The 18,256-nt window shown below is 50.4% G+C and overlaps 1 protein-coding gene across 2 annotated transcripts in view; it reads right to left on the reverse strand.

Annotated features, from left to right (window-relative positions):
• Positions 1-213: 213 nt before the first annotated feature.
• Positions 214-18,256, reverse strand: part of C8H20orf96 (chromosome 8 C20orf96 homolog) — a 204,119-nt gene continuing 186,076 nt past the window's right edge. For both annotated transcript variants that reach the window (XM_029613266.1, XM_029613265.1), the window contains exon 10: positions 214-446. In XM_029613266.1, the coding sequence (XP_029469126.1) occupies positions 360-446 (87 nt within the window). In that variant the 3' untranslated portion in view covers positions 214-359. The remainder of the gene's footprint in view (positions 447-18,256) is intronic.

An 18,256-nucleotide genomic window follows, 5' to 3' on the forward strand; every position in this document is an offset into this window, starting at 1 on the left:
CAATGGTTACATGGAATAGACTTAGTTTTTGGGTACTTGCCAGGTTCTTATGGCCTGGATTGGCCACTGTTGGAAACAGGATGCTGGGCTTGATGGACCCTTGGTCTGACCCAGTATGGCATTTTCTTATGTTCTTATGTTCTTATGACCAAAAACACACACCTGCTCCCTTCACCCAGATGGCCAAAGCAAAAAAAAAACAACCTCCAAAGATCTTGTTAGGTGTTTTATTTTGGAATTTATAAGAAACATTTTGACAGCTGATAATAAATCATTCCACTGTTGGTTTAGGCCTATGGAGGTTTGCAGGTTTCACTTGGGTGATGGTCTGACTTTTGTCTGTGATCAGCAGAATCTTCTCATCCAACGTCCCAAACTGCAGACCCTAAATGACAGGTTTCTCTTGTAGTGAGATGTTGAGAACAACGTCCATATCTGGGGTGCATCTTTAAAGCAAGAGAGAGATGGGGAGAAAGAGAAAGACTACATTTATTTTTAAAATATCACATTTTTAAAACATAAAATAAAGTATATGAAGCACAAAAATGAAAGCATTTAATTTTATGATACAAATAAACATACACACATGAAGAACTTAAAGGAAAATTGGTTCTTACCTGCTAATTTTTGTTCCTGTAATACCATAGATCAGTCCAGACAAGTGGGTTTTGCATCCCTACCAGCAGATGGAGGCAGAGAACAAAACTTTGAGGTACTGCTAACATAACCGAGAGTGCCACCTGCAGTCCCTCAGTATTGATCTGTACCCAGGCTAAAGAGTAGACACCATCACCCTAAGTTTCAGGGTGAACAGGGAACCCAGGGCTGGAATCCTTCCTCTGACCTGGAGCCCTCCATACTTCCAGAAAAACAAACACTGATAACCACCACCTAACATCAAAATCAACTTATTTACAAAGTGTACATTTCTGCAATTAATACCAGGATATTCAGCCTTTCGGCAGAAAATAACAGGATGGGTCTCTGGACTGATCTATGATATTACAGGAATGAAAATTAGCAGGTAAGAACCAATTTTCCTTTCCTTATCATACTCAGATCAGTCCAGACAAGTGGGATGTACCAAAGCATCCCTAGATAAGGCACGATTCCGAAAGACCCACGTGTAGAACACTTTCACCAAAGGTCGCATCTTCCTGCGCCTGAACATCCAATTGGTAATGCTTGGTGAAAGTATGAAGTGTTGACCACGCCGCTGCCCAACATATCTCCTGAGGAGATATCAACTGACACTCCGCCCAGGAGGTCACCTGCACCCTTACATATATAAGCGGAAGAAATAGGGTCTTTCAACCAGCGAGAGATCATAGCTTTTGAGGCCTTAGCCCCTTTGTTCATACCACCGAACAGCACAAAGAGGTGATCTGAACACCAAAAGGAACTGGCAACCTTAAGATAACGCAACAGGCTCCTGCAAACATCTCTGGTGGATATTCCCTAGACCAGTCCAGAAAGGCTGGAAGTTCCACTGTCTGGTTCAAATGAAAAGAGGAAACCATCTTCAGTAAAAAGGATGGAACAGTTCTGCAACATCACCCTGTCGGTCTCAATCCAGAGAAAAGGATCCCTGCAAGACAAAGACTGCAGCTCTGAAATCCTCCTGGCCAAACATATGGCTACCAGAAAAACAGCCTTCAACGTCAGATCCTTCAATGACACTCCCATTAAAGGCTCAAAAGGGGGCTCACAGAGCACATGAAGTACCAGGCTGAGGGTCCAATCCAGACACAACTTCTTCACTGGAGGCCGTAAGTGCTTGACTCCTCTCAGAAATCATACAATATCCAGATGGGATGCTAAAGACCTGCCCTGCCACCTGCCCCTAAGGCAACCCAAGGCGGAAACCTGAACCCGGAGTGAATTGTAAGCCAGATCCTTTGACAGCCCTTGCTGCAAAAAGTCCAAAATGTGCGGAATGCTTACAGAAAGGAGATCCAGATGCTGTTGATGGCACCAAGCATCAAACACTGTTCTGTGAACGCTAGGCCATAGGAGGCCTTGCATTCTGTTCTGGGAACACTAGGAGAGCGGTCCCATCTTGAGGGGATTGTGTGCCCATGGGCCTCGGCACAACCCCAGAAGACTCCAGGGCAGCACCGAGGTAGGCGAGGCGGGACCAAGCATGGGTGAAGACTAAAGATCTGACCCTCTACCGGACCTGCATGCTTCTGGAAGGCCAACAACGCAATGTTGGTTACTGAACAGTCCTCCGACCGTTCCCAGCCCTTTCGGACCTGCTGCTAGGTATCGGCAAGAAGCAGCAGGCCGAACTAAAGACGAGGGCAGACGAAGGCCTTGTGACATAGAAGACTCTGGATGAGACAAGGAGCTTGGAAGACTCTGGACGAGATGAGGAGTTTGGAAGGTTCAGACCTTGCCACTGTCTCTTAGGGCGCCCTACACAGCCCACTGACATGGACGGACCCAATGGGCTGTTCACGGACCACCCTGTCCCACTGCACGCCCTACACAACCTGGAGAGGCTGGTCATGGACCACCCGGAGAGCGGAACAAGCACAGGAAGGGAATCCAGCCGAGACAAAACTCCAATGACGAGAAGAGGAACCAACGAGACGGATTTACCCCAACAAGGTGTCATCTGGAGAACCAGAGGAGCTGGAGGGACAAGAGGACTGGGGACAAGCGAAGGAGGAGCGGAACCTCGGAACATCAGGAAGCCTGGACTAGGAATCTCGGAACATGAAGACATGGAACATCAGAAAGCCACGAAGACTCATGAAGCAACGAAGACTCAGGATATGGAGCTCCAACGAACAAGGAACGAAGACCTGACGGAGCACTGGAAGACAGGAACCTCCAGGGACAAAGAACTCCGATGCAAGGCAAAGCAGGACTGCTGGAGAAGCCCTTTTATAGGGCTAGCAGGAAGACGCCCAGGACGACGTCATCAGGTCGCGGGCCCTTTAAATCTTGTAGAGAGGTGCGGCTACGAACCTAGAGGCAGGCAGAAGCAGGGCAAGACTGTCAGCGGCGTCTGTGCCGCAAAGGAAGCAGGCTCAAGTGGCTCTCTGCCGCAAAGGTAGATTAAGGGCGGTCCCAGGCTGCTAGGCAGGCCCCAGTGGAGGCAGCTCCATGCCGCGGAAGACAGGCTGGCTCGCGGCTCCCTGCCACGAGTGAAGGCCCCAAACGAGGGGGTCTGGGCCGCGGGAGAAGTGACGTCAGCGGCAGGCCCTGACTGCCACAGAACGTGGCTTAGATGTCAGCGGCCTCTGCTGCACAGGAGAAGGCAGCACAGGAAAGTAGGTGAAGGCCTGCTCGTGGGGGAAACTCCGTGGGCAGGATTCATAACAAACACTTTCCAGACCCGAACAAAAGCCATAGATGTAAAAGGACGTCTAGCCTGGAGTAAAGTGGAAATAATTGTCTCCAAATATCCCTTCAAGTGCAACCTCCGCTTCTCAAAAGCCAAGCCGTGAGACAAAAGTGATCCTTATGATCCGAAAATATGGGACCTTGCTGAAGCAACCCTGGCAGGTAAGGCAACCTGAGAGGACTGTCTATTGTGAGACCTACCAGATCCACGAACCACAGCCGCTATGGACAATCCGGCACCACTAGAACCACCTGCCCTGGATGCACCTCTACGCGCTGCAATACGTGACTGACAAGTGGCCAAGGAGGAAACAAGTACAGAAGGATCTCCTTCGGCCACAGGCAAACTAGAGCATCCAGCCCTTCTGCCCTGACTTACCTTGTGCGATTGAAGAACCTTTGCATTGGCCCTTGTTGCCATTAGATCCAACTGGGATACTCCCCTCCTGGCACATAGGCAATACCAGGCCTCTGGGGATAATTCCCATTCCCCTGGATCTAGCTGCTGCCTTCTGAGGAAATCCGCTTGCACATTGTCCATGCCTGCTATGTGAGATGCCGCTACACCTTTGAGATGACATTCTGCCCAAGCAAACTGCAAAGTATTTAGACCCGCACTGTGACTCTTCCTACCTCCCTGACAATTGATGTAAGCCACCGTTATTGCATTGTCCGAGAAGATTCTCATCATCTGACCCTTGACCAAAGGAAGAAAACCTCCAGGCCTCTGCGTATTGCCCTCATCTCCAGGTGATTGATTGACCAGGCCATCTCCGCTGGAGATCAGCACCCTTGCACAGTCCACCCTTGCACACCGCCCCACAACCCTTGAGACTGGCGTAGGTGGTCACTACTACCCAATCTGGGGCCGCCAGATCCACTCCCTTCTCCAAATTGGGATGGGAAAGCCACCATGAGAGACTGGATATGGATTTTCCCCGAAGAAGTAAAGGGTGATGGTACTCCTCTGACAATGGTTTCCATCTGGACAACAGCGCCTTCTTCACATGTGAGGAAAGGTTCAAGGAACCAAATCCAACTTGGAAGCCATAGAGATAATCCCAGACCTTCGGTACTGTCAGCTGGAGCAGATGCTGCACTTGCACCTGCAATTTCGACACTCTGTCCGCAGTCAGAAAAACCTTGCCTGCCTGGGTATCAAATTGCGCTCCCAGATACTCCAATTGGGTCAGCACCAGATGACTCTTTGCCGCATTTATCACCCAAACCAGAGAACTCATATCTGGATGAATGGCTCATCTGGGTGAAGATGGAGGAGGAGTCCAGTCGCTCCATACAGCACGTGATGCTCTGATTGTGTTCTCTGGACTGGGTGATAAACACGGCAAAGAGTCATCTGGTGCTGCCCCAATCGGAGTATCTGGGAGCGCAATTTGATACCCATCACCACCACCACCACTTTCGTGAAGGTGCAGGGTGCCATGGCTAAGCCGAAGGGAAGAGCCTGAAACTGAAAATGCTGACCCAGCAACCGTAGCATGAATCACAGCAACTTCTGATGGTCCCTTTGAATGGGAATATGGAGGTAGGCCTCTGTCAGGTTCAATGATACCAAGAACTCTCCTCTGCGGACAGCAGAGGAGTCTCCATTGAAAAAATGAAACCCGTAAGGCTATTCACCTTTTGCAAATCCAGAATGGGCCAAAAGGAGCCCTCTTGTTCGGGAACCATGAAATAAATGGAATACCTCCCCTGACCCTGTTCGGCCAATGGGACCGGAACTATGGTGTCCAACATTTGTAGCCTTTGCAGTGTTCCCTTTACTGCTTCTGTTTGCTTTGTGTTATGGTTTTGAGGTGTTTGAGTGGATTCTTGGGTACTGTGGAGATGACCACTCCCACGGGGAGGAACCCCGTGAGGAACCACAGTACTGGGCTAGACTCTATACACGCAGACTCAGAGATTTGTCTTTTATTATACAGCTGATGTGTACCACCAGAGGTGGCAGTGGTGAGGTGATCCAGAGGTAGCACTCCAGGGACCCTCGGCAGAGGGGACCCGAATCACAGAGATAGTATAGGGAGATCCGGATGCAGGTTCCCAGTGCAGCAGAGCTGTAGATGAGACAGACTGAGAATGTTAGATTACTCACTAAGTTGGTAGCTGTATAGGTGGAGATCCCAGCAGGCAGAAGTAGTTGAATACAGGCACCAAGCCAGGGAGAGCAGGCCCTCGAGGAGCGAGTACCTGATCCCAGATAGGCACCTGAAAGAAAGCAAAGGGCCCCCAAGGAGCGGGTACCCAAGTTAGAGAAATACCCTGAAGGGCAGAGAGAGCTTCCAGCGGCAGCAAGGAAGCAGCAGAGTAGCTCAGACCGGAGGCTTTCCATCCATTCACGATCCTTGCTAACTCGAATTGTTAGCAAACGAAGGGCAGGCTAAATACCCGGATGGCGTGACGAACTCGAGGGGGACGCCCCCGAGGTTCCCGCCATGACATGGATAAAGACGTGGGTGGCGTGCGCACGCGCACCATAGGAGGCCCTCAGGAGAAACATGGCGTGAGGCTTTGCCATTGACGTTCCTGGGACGCCCCCGAAGTTCCCGCCATGACGCGGATAAAGACGTGGGTGGCGTGCACGCGTGCACCCTAGGAGGCCCTCAGGAGAAACATGGCGTGAGGCTTTGCCATTACCGTTCCGGGGACGCCGGAGAGAGTGGCATGCAGATGCTGCGGTGGCCATCTTCCCAAGGCTAGCGGGGAGAGCAGAGAGAAAGGTGAGGCACAAAGGTCGAAGCCGTCTGAGACCGACGGACGCAACACTTTGAGACACGCAGTGGGACTCCAGAAAGGCATCCCTGACAGGGTGCGAAAATTCTAATGAGTAACCACCACCTCCAGAACCCATTGATCCATGGTAATTTTGGCCCATTCCCCGTAAAAGCGAGACAACCTGCTCCCTACCGGCCCCATGGAGGAAAGGGTGCAACTAGCATCATTGGGCTGACTTTACACCTCCGGTCCCCTGACCGGTACTGTCTCTGGAGGATCTGTGGGTCCCTTGAAAGGACTGCTGCCTGCCCAGAATCTGCTTTGGCCCTGACGCAGAGGCACTCTTTCTGGAACAAAACTGCCTCAAATCCCAAAAACGGGACCGAGGAGGGAAAACCTTCTTGCCACTTCTCTTATCTTCAGGCAACTTATTTCCTTTGGACTCTCCCAAAGCCTTCATCAACTGATCCAAATCATTCCCAAACAAGAGCTTGCCTTTAAAGGGGAGATTACATAACTGAGACTTGGATCATATGTCAGCCGACCAATTGCACAACCATAAAAGCCTGCGAGCTGCCACAGCAGACACCATGCTCCTGGACACAGTATGAACCACGTCATAGAGTGCATCTACCTCATAATCCATACCAGCTTCCAGCTGAGCAGACTACATGGGCTAAACGCCTCAGATGAAGCCTGCTCCTGAGCTTTCTGAATCCAGCGCAAACAGGCCCTCTGCATCACACTACCACAAATTGCCACTCTCACGCTCAAGGCTGAAACTTCAAACAGCCATTTCAACTGAATCTCCAATTTACAGTTCTAAACATTCTTCACAGTGGCAGAGCCCACTACTGAGATCATTATCTTCTTAGTAATGGCAAACACAGCTGCATCCACCTTCGGAACCTGCAGGAGATCCAGAATCTCTGCATTCAATGGATTCAGCTTCACCATTGCGCGAGCGACCTTCAAGCTCGCTTCCTGGTTCACCAGCTTATGGATATTCTAAGGCAGAGGGAGGCACTAGGAGGCCCATGCAGGCCATCCAGGACCGGGTTCATCCCTTCGTTATCTGACTCCTCCAGGGCTACCTTAACCCCTAATTCCTCCAGAACCTGCAATTCCTCCTCCATGAATAGACGGACCACCCTGGGATCATCCCCCTCCATCACCGGCAACTCATCCAGATCCAGATCATCCATGTTCACATCAGGATCGGCATTTGGATCTGGCTCAGTAGCCACATCTGGGTCCGCCCACTGAAGATTTGCAGGATCCTCCTGCATGTCTTCGGAGTCCTCCAAATCCCTGGGAACTTGCTTGGCCCCAGCGTGTCCAAGACCCAGATGCCTCAAAAGATCCCCAGAGCCACCAGAAGACTCCACCTTCTGCCTCTTGGCCGAGAGCCCAGAAACCTTCTTGCCAAAAGGCTTCCCCCCCTGCCCTCTTTCTTGCCAGAAATGTCTTATGCAGAAGGAGAACAAACTCCGGGGAAAATGCCTCCAGATCATCGGCTACCATCAGATTCCTCTCCTCCATCCTGATCCTCAGCAGACGCCTGCACCACAGGCAAGAGCAGAGGAGAGTAATCACCGGGGCCGCTGCCTGCAACCTTATTTATTTATTTATTTATTTAGTAACTTTTATATACCGGCATTAGAAAGGCACATCATGCCGGTTCACATAATAACAAAAGCGAAGGAAATACATTATAACAAGGGGATATAAGTAGGTCAGAACAAAAGTAAAAGGTCGGAAAAGGGGAAATATTAAACTAGTAAACAAATAAAACAACTGATAAATATGTACTAAAGAACAACTAATGATTACAAGCTCTAATATAAGAGGCAACAAAATGATATATTAATATAAAGTGGAGGTACAGGTAAGCTCCAGCAGAAGAGGCAACATAGTATACAGGGGAAGGGACTAGTGTAAGAGGTATAGTACAGAAGGACTGGTGTAGAGTACAGGGGAAAGGGACTGGTATAATGGAGTATATTACAAATAGAGGTGCAGTAACACAGTGGAGGTAGATTAGTCAGGGTAGGCTTGATGGAATAGCCAAGTCTTTAATTTGGATCTAAATTTAATAGGGCAGGGTTCTGATTGAAGCGTCATGGGCAGGGAGTTCCATTTGGTGGGGCCTGCAATAGAGAGAGCTCTTTCCCTAGTGGAAGTGAGGCGAGCTGTTTTTAGAGAAGGTACTTGCAGGGTTCCATTATGAACTGATCTAGTAGGACGGGTCTGGGTGACAGGGCTGAATGGTATATCGAGCCAAAGGAAGTTGTGTGAGAAGATGGATTTATGTATGGTGGTTAGTGTTTTGTGGAGAATTCTGAAGGGGATGGGCAGCCAATGAAGGCCCTTCAGAATGGGGGTGATGTGGTCTGTTTTGCGGGAGTTAGTGATGATTCTGGCTGTTGCATTTTGCAACATTTGGAGCGGTTTGATCATGGTGTGTGGGAGGCCTAAGGGTAGTGAGTTGTAGTAATCGAGTTTAGCAAGTAGGGAAGTTTGAATAACAGTGCGGAAGTCTTGAGAGTGTAGCAGTGGCTTAAGTTTTTTCAGGACATTTAGTTTGTGAAAACCACTTTTAAGGATGGAACTTACATACTTTTTCATGTTAAGTTGTTCATCCAGGAGGACTCCGAGGTCTCTTACAAAGGGTTGATTTAAAGCAGGTTGACAGATAGGATCGTGAAGTGAATGTGGTTTGGAATGGGGGGAGATTAGTAGTAGTTCCGTTTTATTCGTGTTCAGAGCGAGGTGGAGGTTCATTAGTAGAGCATTAATAGGGATGAGACAGGTTTCCCAGTACTTCAAAGTGTCAGATATTGAATTGTGGATGGGGATTAAGATTTGGATGTCATCAGCATAGAGATAGAAATTAAGTTTGAGATCTGTTAAGAGATAGCATAGGGGGGTAAGGTAGATGTTAAAGAGGGTGGAGGAGAGGGAAGAGCCTTGTGGGACACCTTGAAGTAAGGGGAGGGAAGTAGAGATAGCATTGCCTATTTTGACAGAGAAAGTTCTGTTTGAAAGGTAGGATTTGAGCCAAGCTAGTGCCAAACCAGAGATACCAATACTTTCTAGACGGACAAGCAGGTGATTGTGGCATATAGTATCAAAGGCGGCTGATATGTCCAGGAGAGCGAGAAGGTAGCTGGTGCCCTTGTCCATTCCTATAAGGAGGTGGTCGGTGAGTGTAAGGAGGAGTGTTTCAGTGTTCAGATGTTTACGGAAGCCGAATTGTGCAGCATGAAGGATATTGTGGTTTTCTAAATTTTCTAAATTTCAGCAGCTGGACCTTCTGCTGGTCCAGCTGCTGAAATTAATCCTTCCGGGTCCACAGCTGCAGCCCCCTATGATCTAGAGACCCTCCGTTCCCCCGATGTGCCTGAGGAAGTTCCCTTCTTCCCCAAAACACAGCCAGTGCAAAGGGAGCTGGAATTGAGCCATGCCGACGAAAGGCTGCACACCCTGCACACCGCCATCTGCGGTTTTGGCGCCATTGCTCACACATTCACAAAAGAACTCGCTATGGGAGAAGTGCCGCTGGCGCGCCTGTTGAAAAAGCAGGCTGCATATGTGGTCAGAAATTCAGCCCACACACATGACTGGACCCAAAGCTGTGTGGCCGCGCCACTGAGAACAGTGTGTGGGATAAACACCCGCAGCAACAACGGGCTTACCTCTCACTGCCTGCACCCGGTGCTGACAGCCCCCACTGCCGCGTACACCCTGCCGTTGGTCCACCTCAAAACTGAAATTCCTGGTTTAACTTTGCTTCCTTTTTTTCCCCCCAAACTCTTTTTTTTCTAAACTTAATCAACAAAGAACAAAATGGGAATATTTCCCTGTCTGAGGACGATGGCAAGCAGGAGGAGGCCATGGAGGCCAAGAGGGGCCTCCGGAAACAATAGGCTACAGGCAGGCAGGGGCTATCAAACCCCCCCCCCCCACCCCCAGTCGCCCAGCTCCACAAAGTCTTTTTTTTTTTTTTTTTAACTAAGACTAATCAGACTGCAGGTTTGCACCTCTACCATCTGCTGGAGACAGAGAAATAGCAAATGTTGCTTACCTGTAACAGGTGTTCTCCCAGGACAGCAGGATGTTAGTCCTCACATATGGGTGACATCATCAGGATGGAGCCCAATCACTGAAAACTTCTGTCAAAGTTTCCAGAACTTTGACTGGCCCCTACTGGGCATGCCCAGCATGGCACTAACCCTGCAGCCAGCAGGGGTCCCCCTTCAGTCTTATTTGATATCTACAGGCAGTGCTGAAAAAATAAAACAACAAAACGTTACGAAACCAACACCGCAGGGCAGCGGGCGGGTTTCGTGAGGACTAACATCCTGCTGTCCTGTGAGAACACCTGTTACAGGTAAGCAACTCTGCTTTCTCACAGGACAAGCAGGATGGTAGTCCTCACATATGGGTGAGTACCGAGCTGAGGATGCCCAAGAGTGCACCAAATGTTCCCAAAGGCGTGCAACAGGCACAGCAACTGGGGTGGAATTTGGTAGAGGGCATCCTGAACCCCACCGGGCAGGCGGAAGGGTGTTGGTACGTCAGGTTGGAAATAGGTTACGCAGGACAGACTGGCTGAAGATGGAATCTTGTCTTCCGGCTTTGTCTAGGCCATAGTGGGCTGCAAAGGTGTGGAGAGAACTCCAGGTGGCAGCCCTGCAAATGTCAGGAAGCGGCACCGATCGGAGGTGTGCTACTGAAGTCACCATGGCCCTCACAGACTGTGCTTTAACACGGTCTTGAAAAGGAAGGCCTGCTTGCTGATAGCAAAAGGATATGCAGTCCGCCAACCAGGAGGAGAGAGTCTGCTTACCCACAGGTTGCCTTAGTTTGTTGGGATGGAAAGAGACGAATAACTGAGTGCTCTTCCTGTGGGCAACCGTACAGTCTAGGTAGAATGCTAGAGCTCGTTTACAGTCAAGGGTATGCAGAGCCTGTTCCCCTGGGTTGGAGTGGGGCCTGGGAAAGAAGATAGGTAGTATGATGGATTGATTAATGTGAAACTCTGAAACTACCTTAGGCAAAAACTTAGGGTGAGTGCGGAGTACCGCCCCGTCCTGCAGGAGTTTAGTGTAAGGTGGATAGGTAACTAGGGCCTGTAACTCACTAACCCTGCGAGCTGAAGTGGTAGCCAAAAGGAAAATCACTTTCCATGTGAGATATTTTAGGTCACAGGAGTGAAGAGGTTCGAAGAGTGGTTTCATGAGCCGCCCGAGAACCAGATTAAGGTCCCAAGAAGGGGCCGGAGGACGTAAAGGTGGCTTGATATGGAGCAAGCCTTTAAGAAAACATGTTAGAAGGGTTGTACTGATATAGGGACATCCCCGACACCTTTATGGAAGGCGGCTACCGCACTGACATGCATTCTGATGGAAGAGGTCTTTAGACCTGATTCCGATAAATGCCAGAGAGAGTCCAAAAACCTTGGGATTGGACAGGAAAAGGGATCAAGGAATTGCGAAGAACACCATAATGTGTACCTTTTCCATTTATAGGAATAAGATTTTCTTGTGGAAGGCTTCCGTGAAGCAATCAGGACACGAGAAACTGAATCTGAAAGGTTAAGTGGTTGAAGGATTAACTTTTCAACATCCATGCCATCAGGGACAAGGCCTGAAGATTGGGATGGCGTAGACATCCGTCGTTCTGAGTGATCAGAAGCGGGTCCGTTCCCAAGGGAATGTGCCTGCGGATGGAGAGATCCTGGAGTATGGGAAACCACACTTGGCGTGGCCAGTGAGGTGCTATCAGGATCATGGTTCCCTTGTCCTGACGGAGCTTCACGAGAGTCTTCGAGAGAAGAGGAAGTGGAGGGAATGCATAAAGTAGACCGGCTGCCCACAAGAGGAAGAATGCATCTCTGGGCTGAGAGCGCTCGCTCCGAATGAGGGAGCAGTAATTGTCCACCTTGTGGTTCTGAGGGGACACAAAGAGGTCTATTTGGGGATGACCCCATTGCTGGAAGAGAGAGGTCGCTACAGAGGGATTGAGAGACCACTCGTGCGGTTGGAAGACATGACTCAGTTTGTCTGTCAAGACATTGTGCACTCCCGGCATTTAGGTGGCCCTGAGGTACATCGAGCGGGAGAGCGCTTCCGCCCAAATCTGCGCAGCTTCCTGACATAGAAGGAAGGAGCCTGAGCCTCCCTGCTTGTTGATGTACCACATGGCCACCTGGTTGTCCGTCTGAATCAGGATGACGTGATTTGATAGGCAATCCTGAAAAGCTCTGAGAGCATAGCGCATCGCTCGAAGCTCCAGGAAATTTATCTGGTGTTTGGCTTCCTCTGGAGACCAAAAACCTTGTGACTGCAGATCATTTACATGAGCTCCCCAGCCGAGGTTGGAAGCGTCGGTGGTGAGAATGAGTTGAGGATCTGGCAGGTGAAAAGGCAGTCCCTGGAGGAGATTGTTCTGATCTTTCCACCAGGCGAGAGACAGACGGAGTGCATCGGTGATGTGGACAATGGTTGACAGAGGCTGAGTCTCTTGAATCCATTGTGACCTCAGAGTCCAATGCATGACTCTCATGGCCAGGCGGGCCATTGTTGTGAGATGGACTGAGGACGCCATGTGTCCGAGAAGGACAAGGAATTGTCGAGCTGTTGCTATATACTGAGACTGCAACTGATGAGCGAGGGACACAAGGGTTTGCACTCGTTGTTGAGGTAGAAAGGCTTTTGCCTGTAAGGTGTCCAAGTCTGCCCCAATGAACGATAAGGTTTGAGATGGGACTAAATAGGATTTCTCGTAATTGACGAGAAGAGGGAGGCTGAGGCACAGTCGGAGGGACCACCTTTACAGGTGGAATCGCGACTCCCAAACCCCGATCGGGTGAGGGTGGCCTCGATGTCCCGGTCACAGGAGTGGTCGGTGCCGCTCCTGGATGGGGCTTCTTCGACGGTGGCTTGGACGGTGGCTCGGTCGATGATTTCGCTCTCTCGACGATCCGAGACTTACGATGCCGATGGCGATGCTTCTCCCTACGATCTCCTCGATCTTGAGGGGGAGAAACTGGAGTCGATGGCCGTGAAGATGTCGATGGCGGGCGGTCACCGGACGGTTGTCGGTGGTGGTGCGACTTCAACGGTGCCGGTTCCGATGACGTCGATGCGATGGACGGCGTCGGGGTGTGAGCACAAAAAAGGAGTGCCATCTTCTCCATTCTGGCTTTGCGACCTTTTGGTGTCATGAGGGCACATTTGGTGCAAGTCAGGACATCATGCTCACGGCCTAAACACATTACACAGACTCTATGAGGGTCTGTGATAGACATGGTGCGAGTACAGTCCGGGCACCGACGGAAACCAGACGCCATGGCCATAGAAAAATCGAGCCGCGGTACGGTCGATGGCCAGTAGGCTGCGAGGGCCAAACTCGACGGTAATCGACGAAAAACGGTGAAAAACTTACCGGAGTACCGCGGCTTGAGAAAAGTTAGAGGAGGGACCCCTGTGGGGCGAAGTAATTTTAATTAAGTCCGTGAGGAAAATTCCTGTCAGGAATCTCTTCAGAGCTCCTAAACCTCGAGGCTCCTGCTGCGCGGAAAAAAGAAGACTGAAGGGGGACCCCTGCTGGCTGCAGGGTTAGTGCCATGCTGGGCATTACCAGTAGGGGCCAGTCAAAGTTCTGGAAACTTTGACAGAAGTTTTCCATAATTGGGCTCCATCCTGATGATGTCACCCATATGTGAGGACTACCATCCTGCTTGTCCTGTGAGAAACTGAGGGACTGCAGGTGGCGCTCTCGGTTATGTAGCAGTGCCTCGAAGTTTTGTTCTCTGCCTCCATCTGCTGGTAGGAATGCAAAACCCACTTGTCTGGACTGATTTGTGTATGAGCAGGAAATTCCATTTTTATATTTACAGATAATTACAATCTTGAGTAAATTTACAGGTGAGCATGTCAGGTAAGGAACAGAACTATGTTTTATACTGTATTAATCATAATTCTATCTTAGTATCTTTTTCCCCCAAGAATTGAATGTCATGATATTTCTTCAAGGAGAAATTCTACTGGACTTTTCAATTGGACTAGTAAGTCTGCAGCATTGCAACCAAGGATCTGTCATATTTTCTGATTTCTCCTATGACCAAACACTATAATTGAAGTCCATTTAAATTATGTATACTATATCAGAATAGTCTTTCTACCTTAATGCTCATTAAAGTGAAGAATTCAAAATACTGTTTCAGCACTGTCCTATAAATGTAGATGAATGTCAATTATTTTTTCCGCAGATAAGCAGGCTTTCTGGGAGAGCCCCCTGGCAGCTCTCGGCGGGAACTTCTCCTAGCTGCAAAGTTTTGTTGCTGCACGCCTGTGCAGTGCCTTCCTGCGCGGATAATGGTCTCCCTTCAGTTTTTGCTTTCCCCATGCACGATTAAACGCGGTTTGTTTTCTGTCTCTTACTGTCTCCTTTCTTAGCATTTTTTCTCGACCTGAGAACCCTCCAAAAGCACTTTTCAGTGCTAACCATGGCCCCTAAGATCCCCGGGTTTAAATTTTGCCACTGTGGCAAAATCATGTCCGTGACAGACGGACACAAGGTCTGTTACATCTGCCTCGGGCCTGACCATGATATGGCGGCCTGCCGCGACTGCGGGAGGATGTCCCCCAGTGCCCTGCAGAAAAGGGCCGTGAAGATCGCCTGTCTTAGGGAAGGAGACCGTGATGCATCAGGGTCCTATGCCCTGCAATGATCAATCCATTCTTCCCCGGTGAGGGAATCTAGTAGGCCTAAACACACCAAAAGGGCCTCCTCCCTGCAATCCTCCTCCAAAACGAGGGTCCTGGAGGGTAAAGGTAAGGCCGGAGAGCTCCCTCTCAAACAGCCTCATCAGGAGCCGGCCTCGGGTTCAGCCTGGCCACTGGATGCGTCGGTGTCGCAGCATTCACCATTGGGGCAAGGAAACGCGCCGCACCAGGCCCAAGATCTGATGCATCGGGGAACAGCCGCCGCAAAATCTCACCCACCGCAGGACTCTGATGTCCCGAAGCTCCTGGCGCTGACACCTACGCCAACGCACCCGATGCTATCATGTGCATCGGGTGATCCACTGACACATACGACACACCCTATTGAGAAGCATGGAAAAGCTAAGGGCCGGATTTTAAAAGCCCTATGCGCGTAAATCCAGAGAATTTACACGCGCCGGGCCTATTTTATAAAGGCCCGGTGACGCGCGTGAAGCTCCCCGACGCCTTTAAGTCCTGGGGCTTTACAAAAAGGGCAGTCCGGGGGCGGGGCCAGAGGCAAGCGTAAAAGGTAAGACAGAGGTCGGGAGGGTTAGAATAGGGCTGGGGGGGAAGGGGTGGGAAGGTTAGAATAGGGGGAAGGGAACGGGAGAAGACCGTGGGTGTCGACGCGCGCAAGGTGCACTAGTGTGCACACCCTTGCGTGCGCCTGCGCACGCAAGTTATAAAATCAGGCATACATGTGTGCGTGCGCACATGTACGCCCGCGTGTATGTTTGAAAATTTACCCCTCAGCGGAAGACCCACTATGTCGAGCACCGGTCCTCAGAACCTAAACGATGCCCGGCCCCATGGAGTCCTGAGCGCGTGGACCCCACGCCACTCCCAATCCTATTATTGGACCTGCATTTTTCTGGGGAGTCAGAAGGGGATGTCCCCCATCATTCACACCATTCTTTTTCCTCCACCTCCACCAGAGATGGTGACCGGCACGATGGTCAGATAAAAAGTCCTCTATCTCCAGGCAGTCATCTCACGGTCACCTCACGGAAGCCTCCCCACCTCCAAAAAGGAGAAAAACGGCTAAACCACCTAACGAGCTCAAAGGAGTAGCCTCACAAATGTTGACCAAGATCACTGGGCTTCTTCAAACCTTCTTCGACTCAGTTGTCCTTGTGCAACAGCCAGGCTCACCTTCAAGCCTTTCTGGGGTTGGCTCGGATCATTCCACACCTCATCTCCTCTACACTTGGGTCCTGAAACCGTGTTTAGAGAGCTGAGCCCGCAAGGAAGTCCATATTCCAGGGAACTGCATGGCAACTCTCTGCCATCACCCAGCTTGTCCATGGGAATTCCCTCTGACCCTCCAGGTGGCTCGTGGAACCAACATCTCCACCTGAGGACCTTTTTTACTCCAGATTAGTGGAGAAGGTGTGCTCTGTATTAAATCTGGAGACCAAGAAGATACCTAACCCACGGTTAGAAATACATGACCTCCTTAAGATCTTTGACGCCGCAGCTAAGCCTAAGGCTCTTCCATCCCACTCGGTCTTGGACGCCGTCATAGACAAAGCCTGGAGACTCCTTTTTTCACACCCACCACGTCCAGAAAGACTGAACTAAAATTTTGAATGCATAAGCCTCCCCACTTTGCCACCATGCAACTTCCACATGCCTTGATTGTCATGGAATCTGCTATGAAAAAGGCCAGGAAAACACAGCTGTATTCCAATACTCCACTGGGCAAGGACAATCGGTACCTGGACAACTTTGGAAGGAAAGTATTCCAGGGTTCCATGCTGAACACTAAGGTGCAACAGCATCAGTTCTACATTACCCAATATCTATACGAGGGCCTCCAATGCTTCAAGTCAGAAGAGGATCAACCTTCAGGGTCAGACCTCTGTAAGCGGATGGTGGGCGATCTAGAAGAGGGCCTGCATCACCTTTTATGCACAGTCTATGAGGGCTTTGATCTATCGGCCCAGACCACTGCGGCCGCTCTAGCAGTATGTCGCATTGCGTGCTGCGGGCGAGGGTGATCTGCGAAGATGTCCATGACAAGCTTGCCGATCTCATCTGGAAAGGGGATAACTTATTTGGTGATAAACTTTGTGAAATGGTGTCGCAACTTAAGGAACAGAGTGTGGCAGTGTCCTCCCTTATATAGTTCCCGGATCAACCTACCTTGAAGCACTATTACTCCTACAGGAGACCCTTCTATTCCCTGTGCTCTTACAAACCATACCCCATACCGTCCTCCATCTTACGCCAACCAGAGGACTCAACCACCACAAACACAACCACAATGGGGCCGACCCCAGACCCAGCACACTCCCAAACCAGCCCCAGCTGCTGTCCCCAAAAACCAGCCGTCTTTTTGATCCAGCCACAGCTACCGCAAGCAGTAGGCGGGTGCCTTGCTTCCTTCACATCAGCATGGGGACAGATTACGTCCGACCGTTGGGACCTCAGCATCATCCAGAACGGCTACCATCTCAACTGCAGAACACTTCCTGCGTTACCACATCTGACCCCTCCTACTCATCTCCTTTTACGGGAAGAGACCAATACTCACCTCTTTTTACGGGAAGTTGAACTCCTCTTAGGCAAAGAGCAATTCCCCGATCCCAGCAGTCCCTGGGATTCCATTCTCAATACTTTCTCATGGCCAAGAAAAGTGAGGTACTCTGCCCCATTCTGGATCTCAGAGCATTGAACAGGTTCGTGGTCCAGAGAAATTCAAGATGACCTCTCTCGAGAACATCTTGCCCTACCTACAGCCCATAGACTGGATGTGCTTACTGGACCTCAAAGATGATTATGCTCATACTCCCATGCACCCCTCTTCCTGGCGCTACCTGTGCTTCCAAATTCAAAAGAAACACTATCAATATCAAGTTCTATTTTTTGGCCTCTCATCGGCACCCAGGGTCAAGGAGAAGAATGGAGTCTTCGCCACTGGAAGTCCGTGGTCCCCCCAGGAGGAGCCCCTAGGGACCTGGACCACTGGGACTTAGGTGGACCTTTGAGAGGTCAAGGAGTCGAGAGTTCGGTGCAAGGGCTAACTGGAGCTTCACCCCTGGAAGCCCGCGGTCCCCCCAGGAGGAGCCCGTAGGGACCCAGGCCGCTGGGACTTAGGTGGGCCCTTGGAGACGATGGTCCAGAAGAAGTCCGAGGTCAAGTGCCAGAGGGTCGTCGCTTACCAGTCTGAGATCTTATACCAAGGGATTACCGCTTGTCAGTCCGAAGTCACACACCAGGAATCACTGCTAGCCAATCCGAAGTCAGGAACCAGGAACACCAAGACGAGACAGGAACATGGATCCGAAGTACAAGAACTCACCGAAGCAAGCAGACCTGACTACGTGGGAGGTTGCCAAGTCGAGGAATGAGCAGAGGAAGCCTCCTTTTTTACTTCCTCTGCTCTGGCT

Source organism: Rhinatrema bivittatum, chromosome 8, assembly GCF_901001135.1.
Source record: "Rhinatrema bivittatum chromosome 8, aRhiBiv1.1, whole genome shotgun sequence".
Taxonomy (NCBI): domain Eukaryota; kingdom Metazoa; phylum Chordata; class Amphibia; order Gymnophiona; family Rhinatrematidae; genus Rhinatrema; species Rhinatrema bivittatum.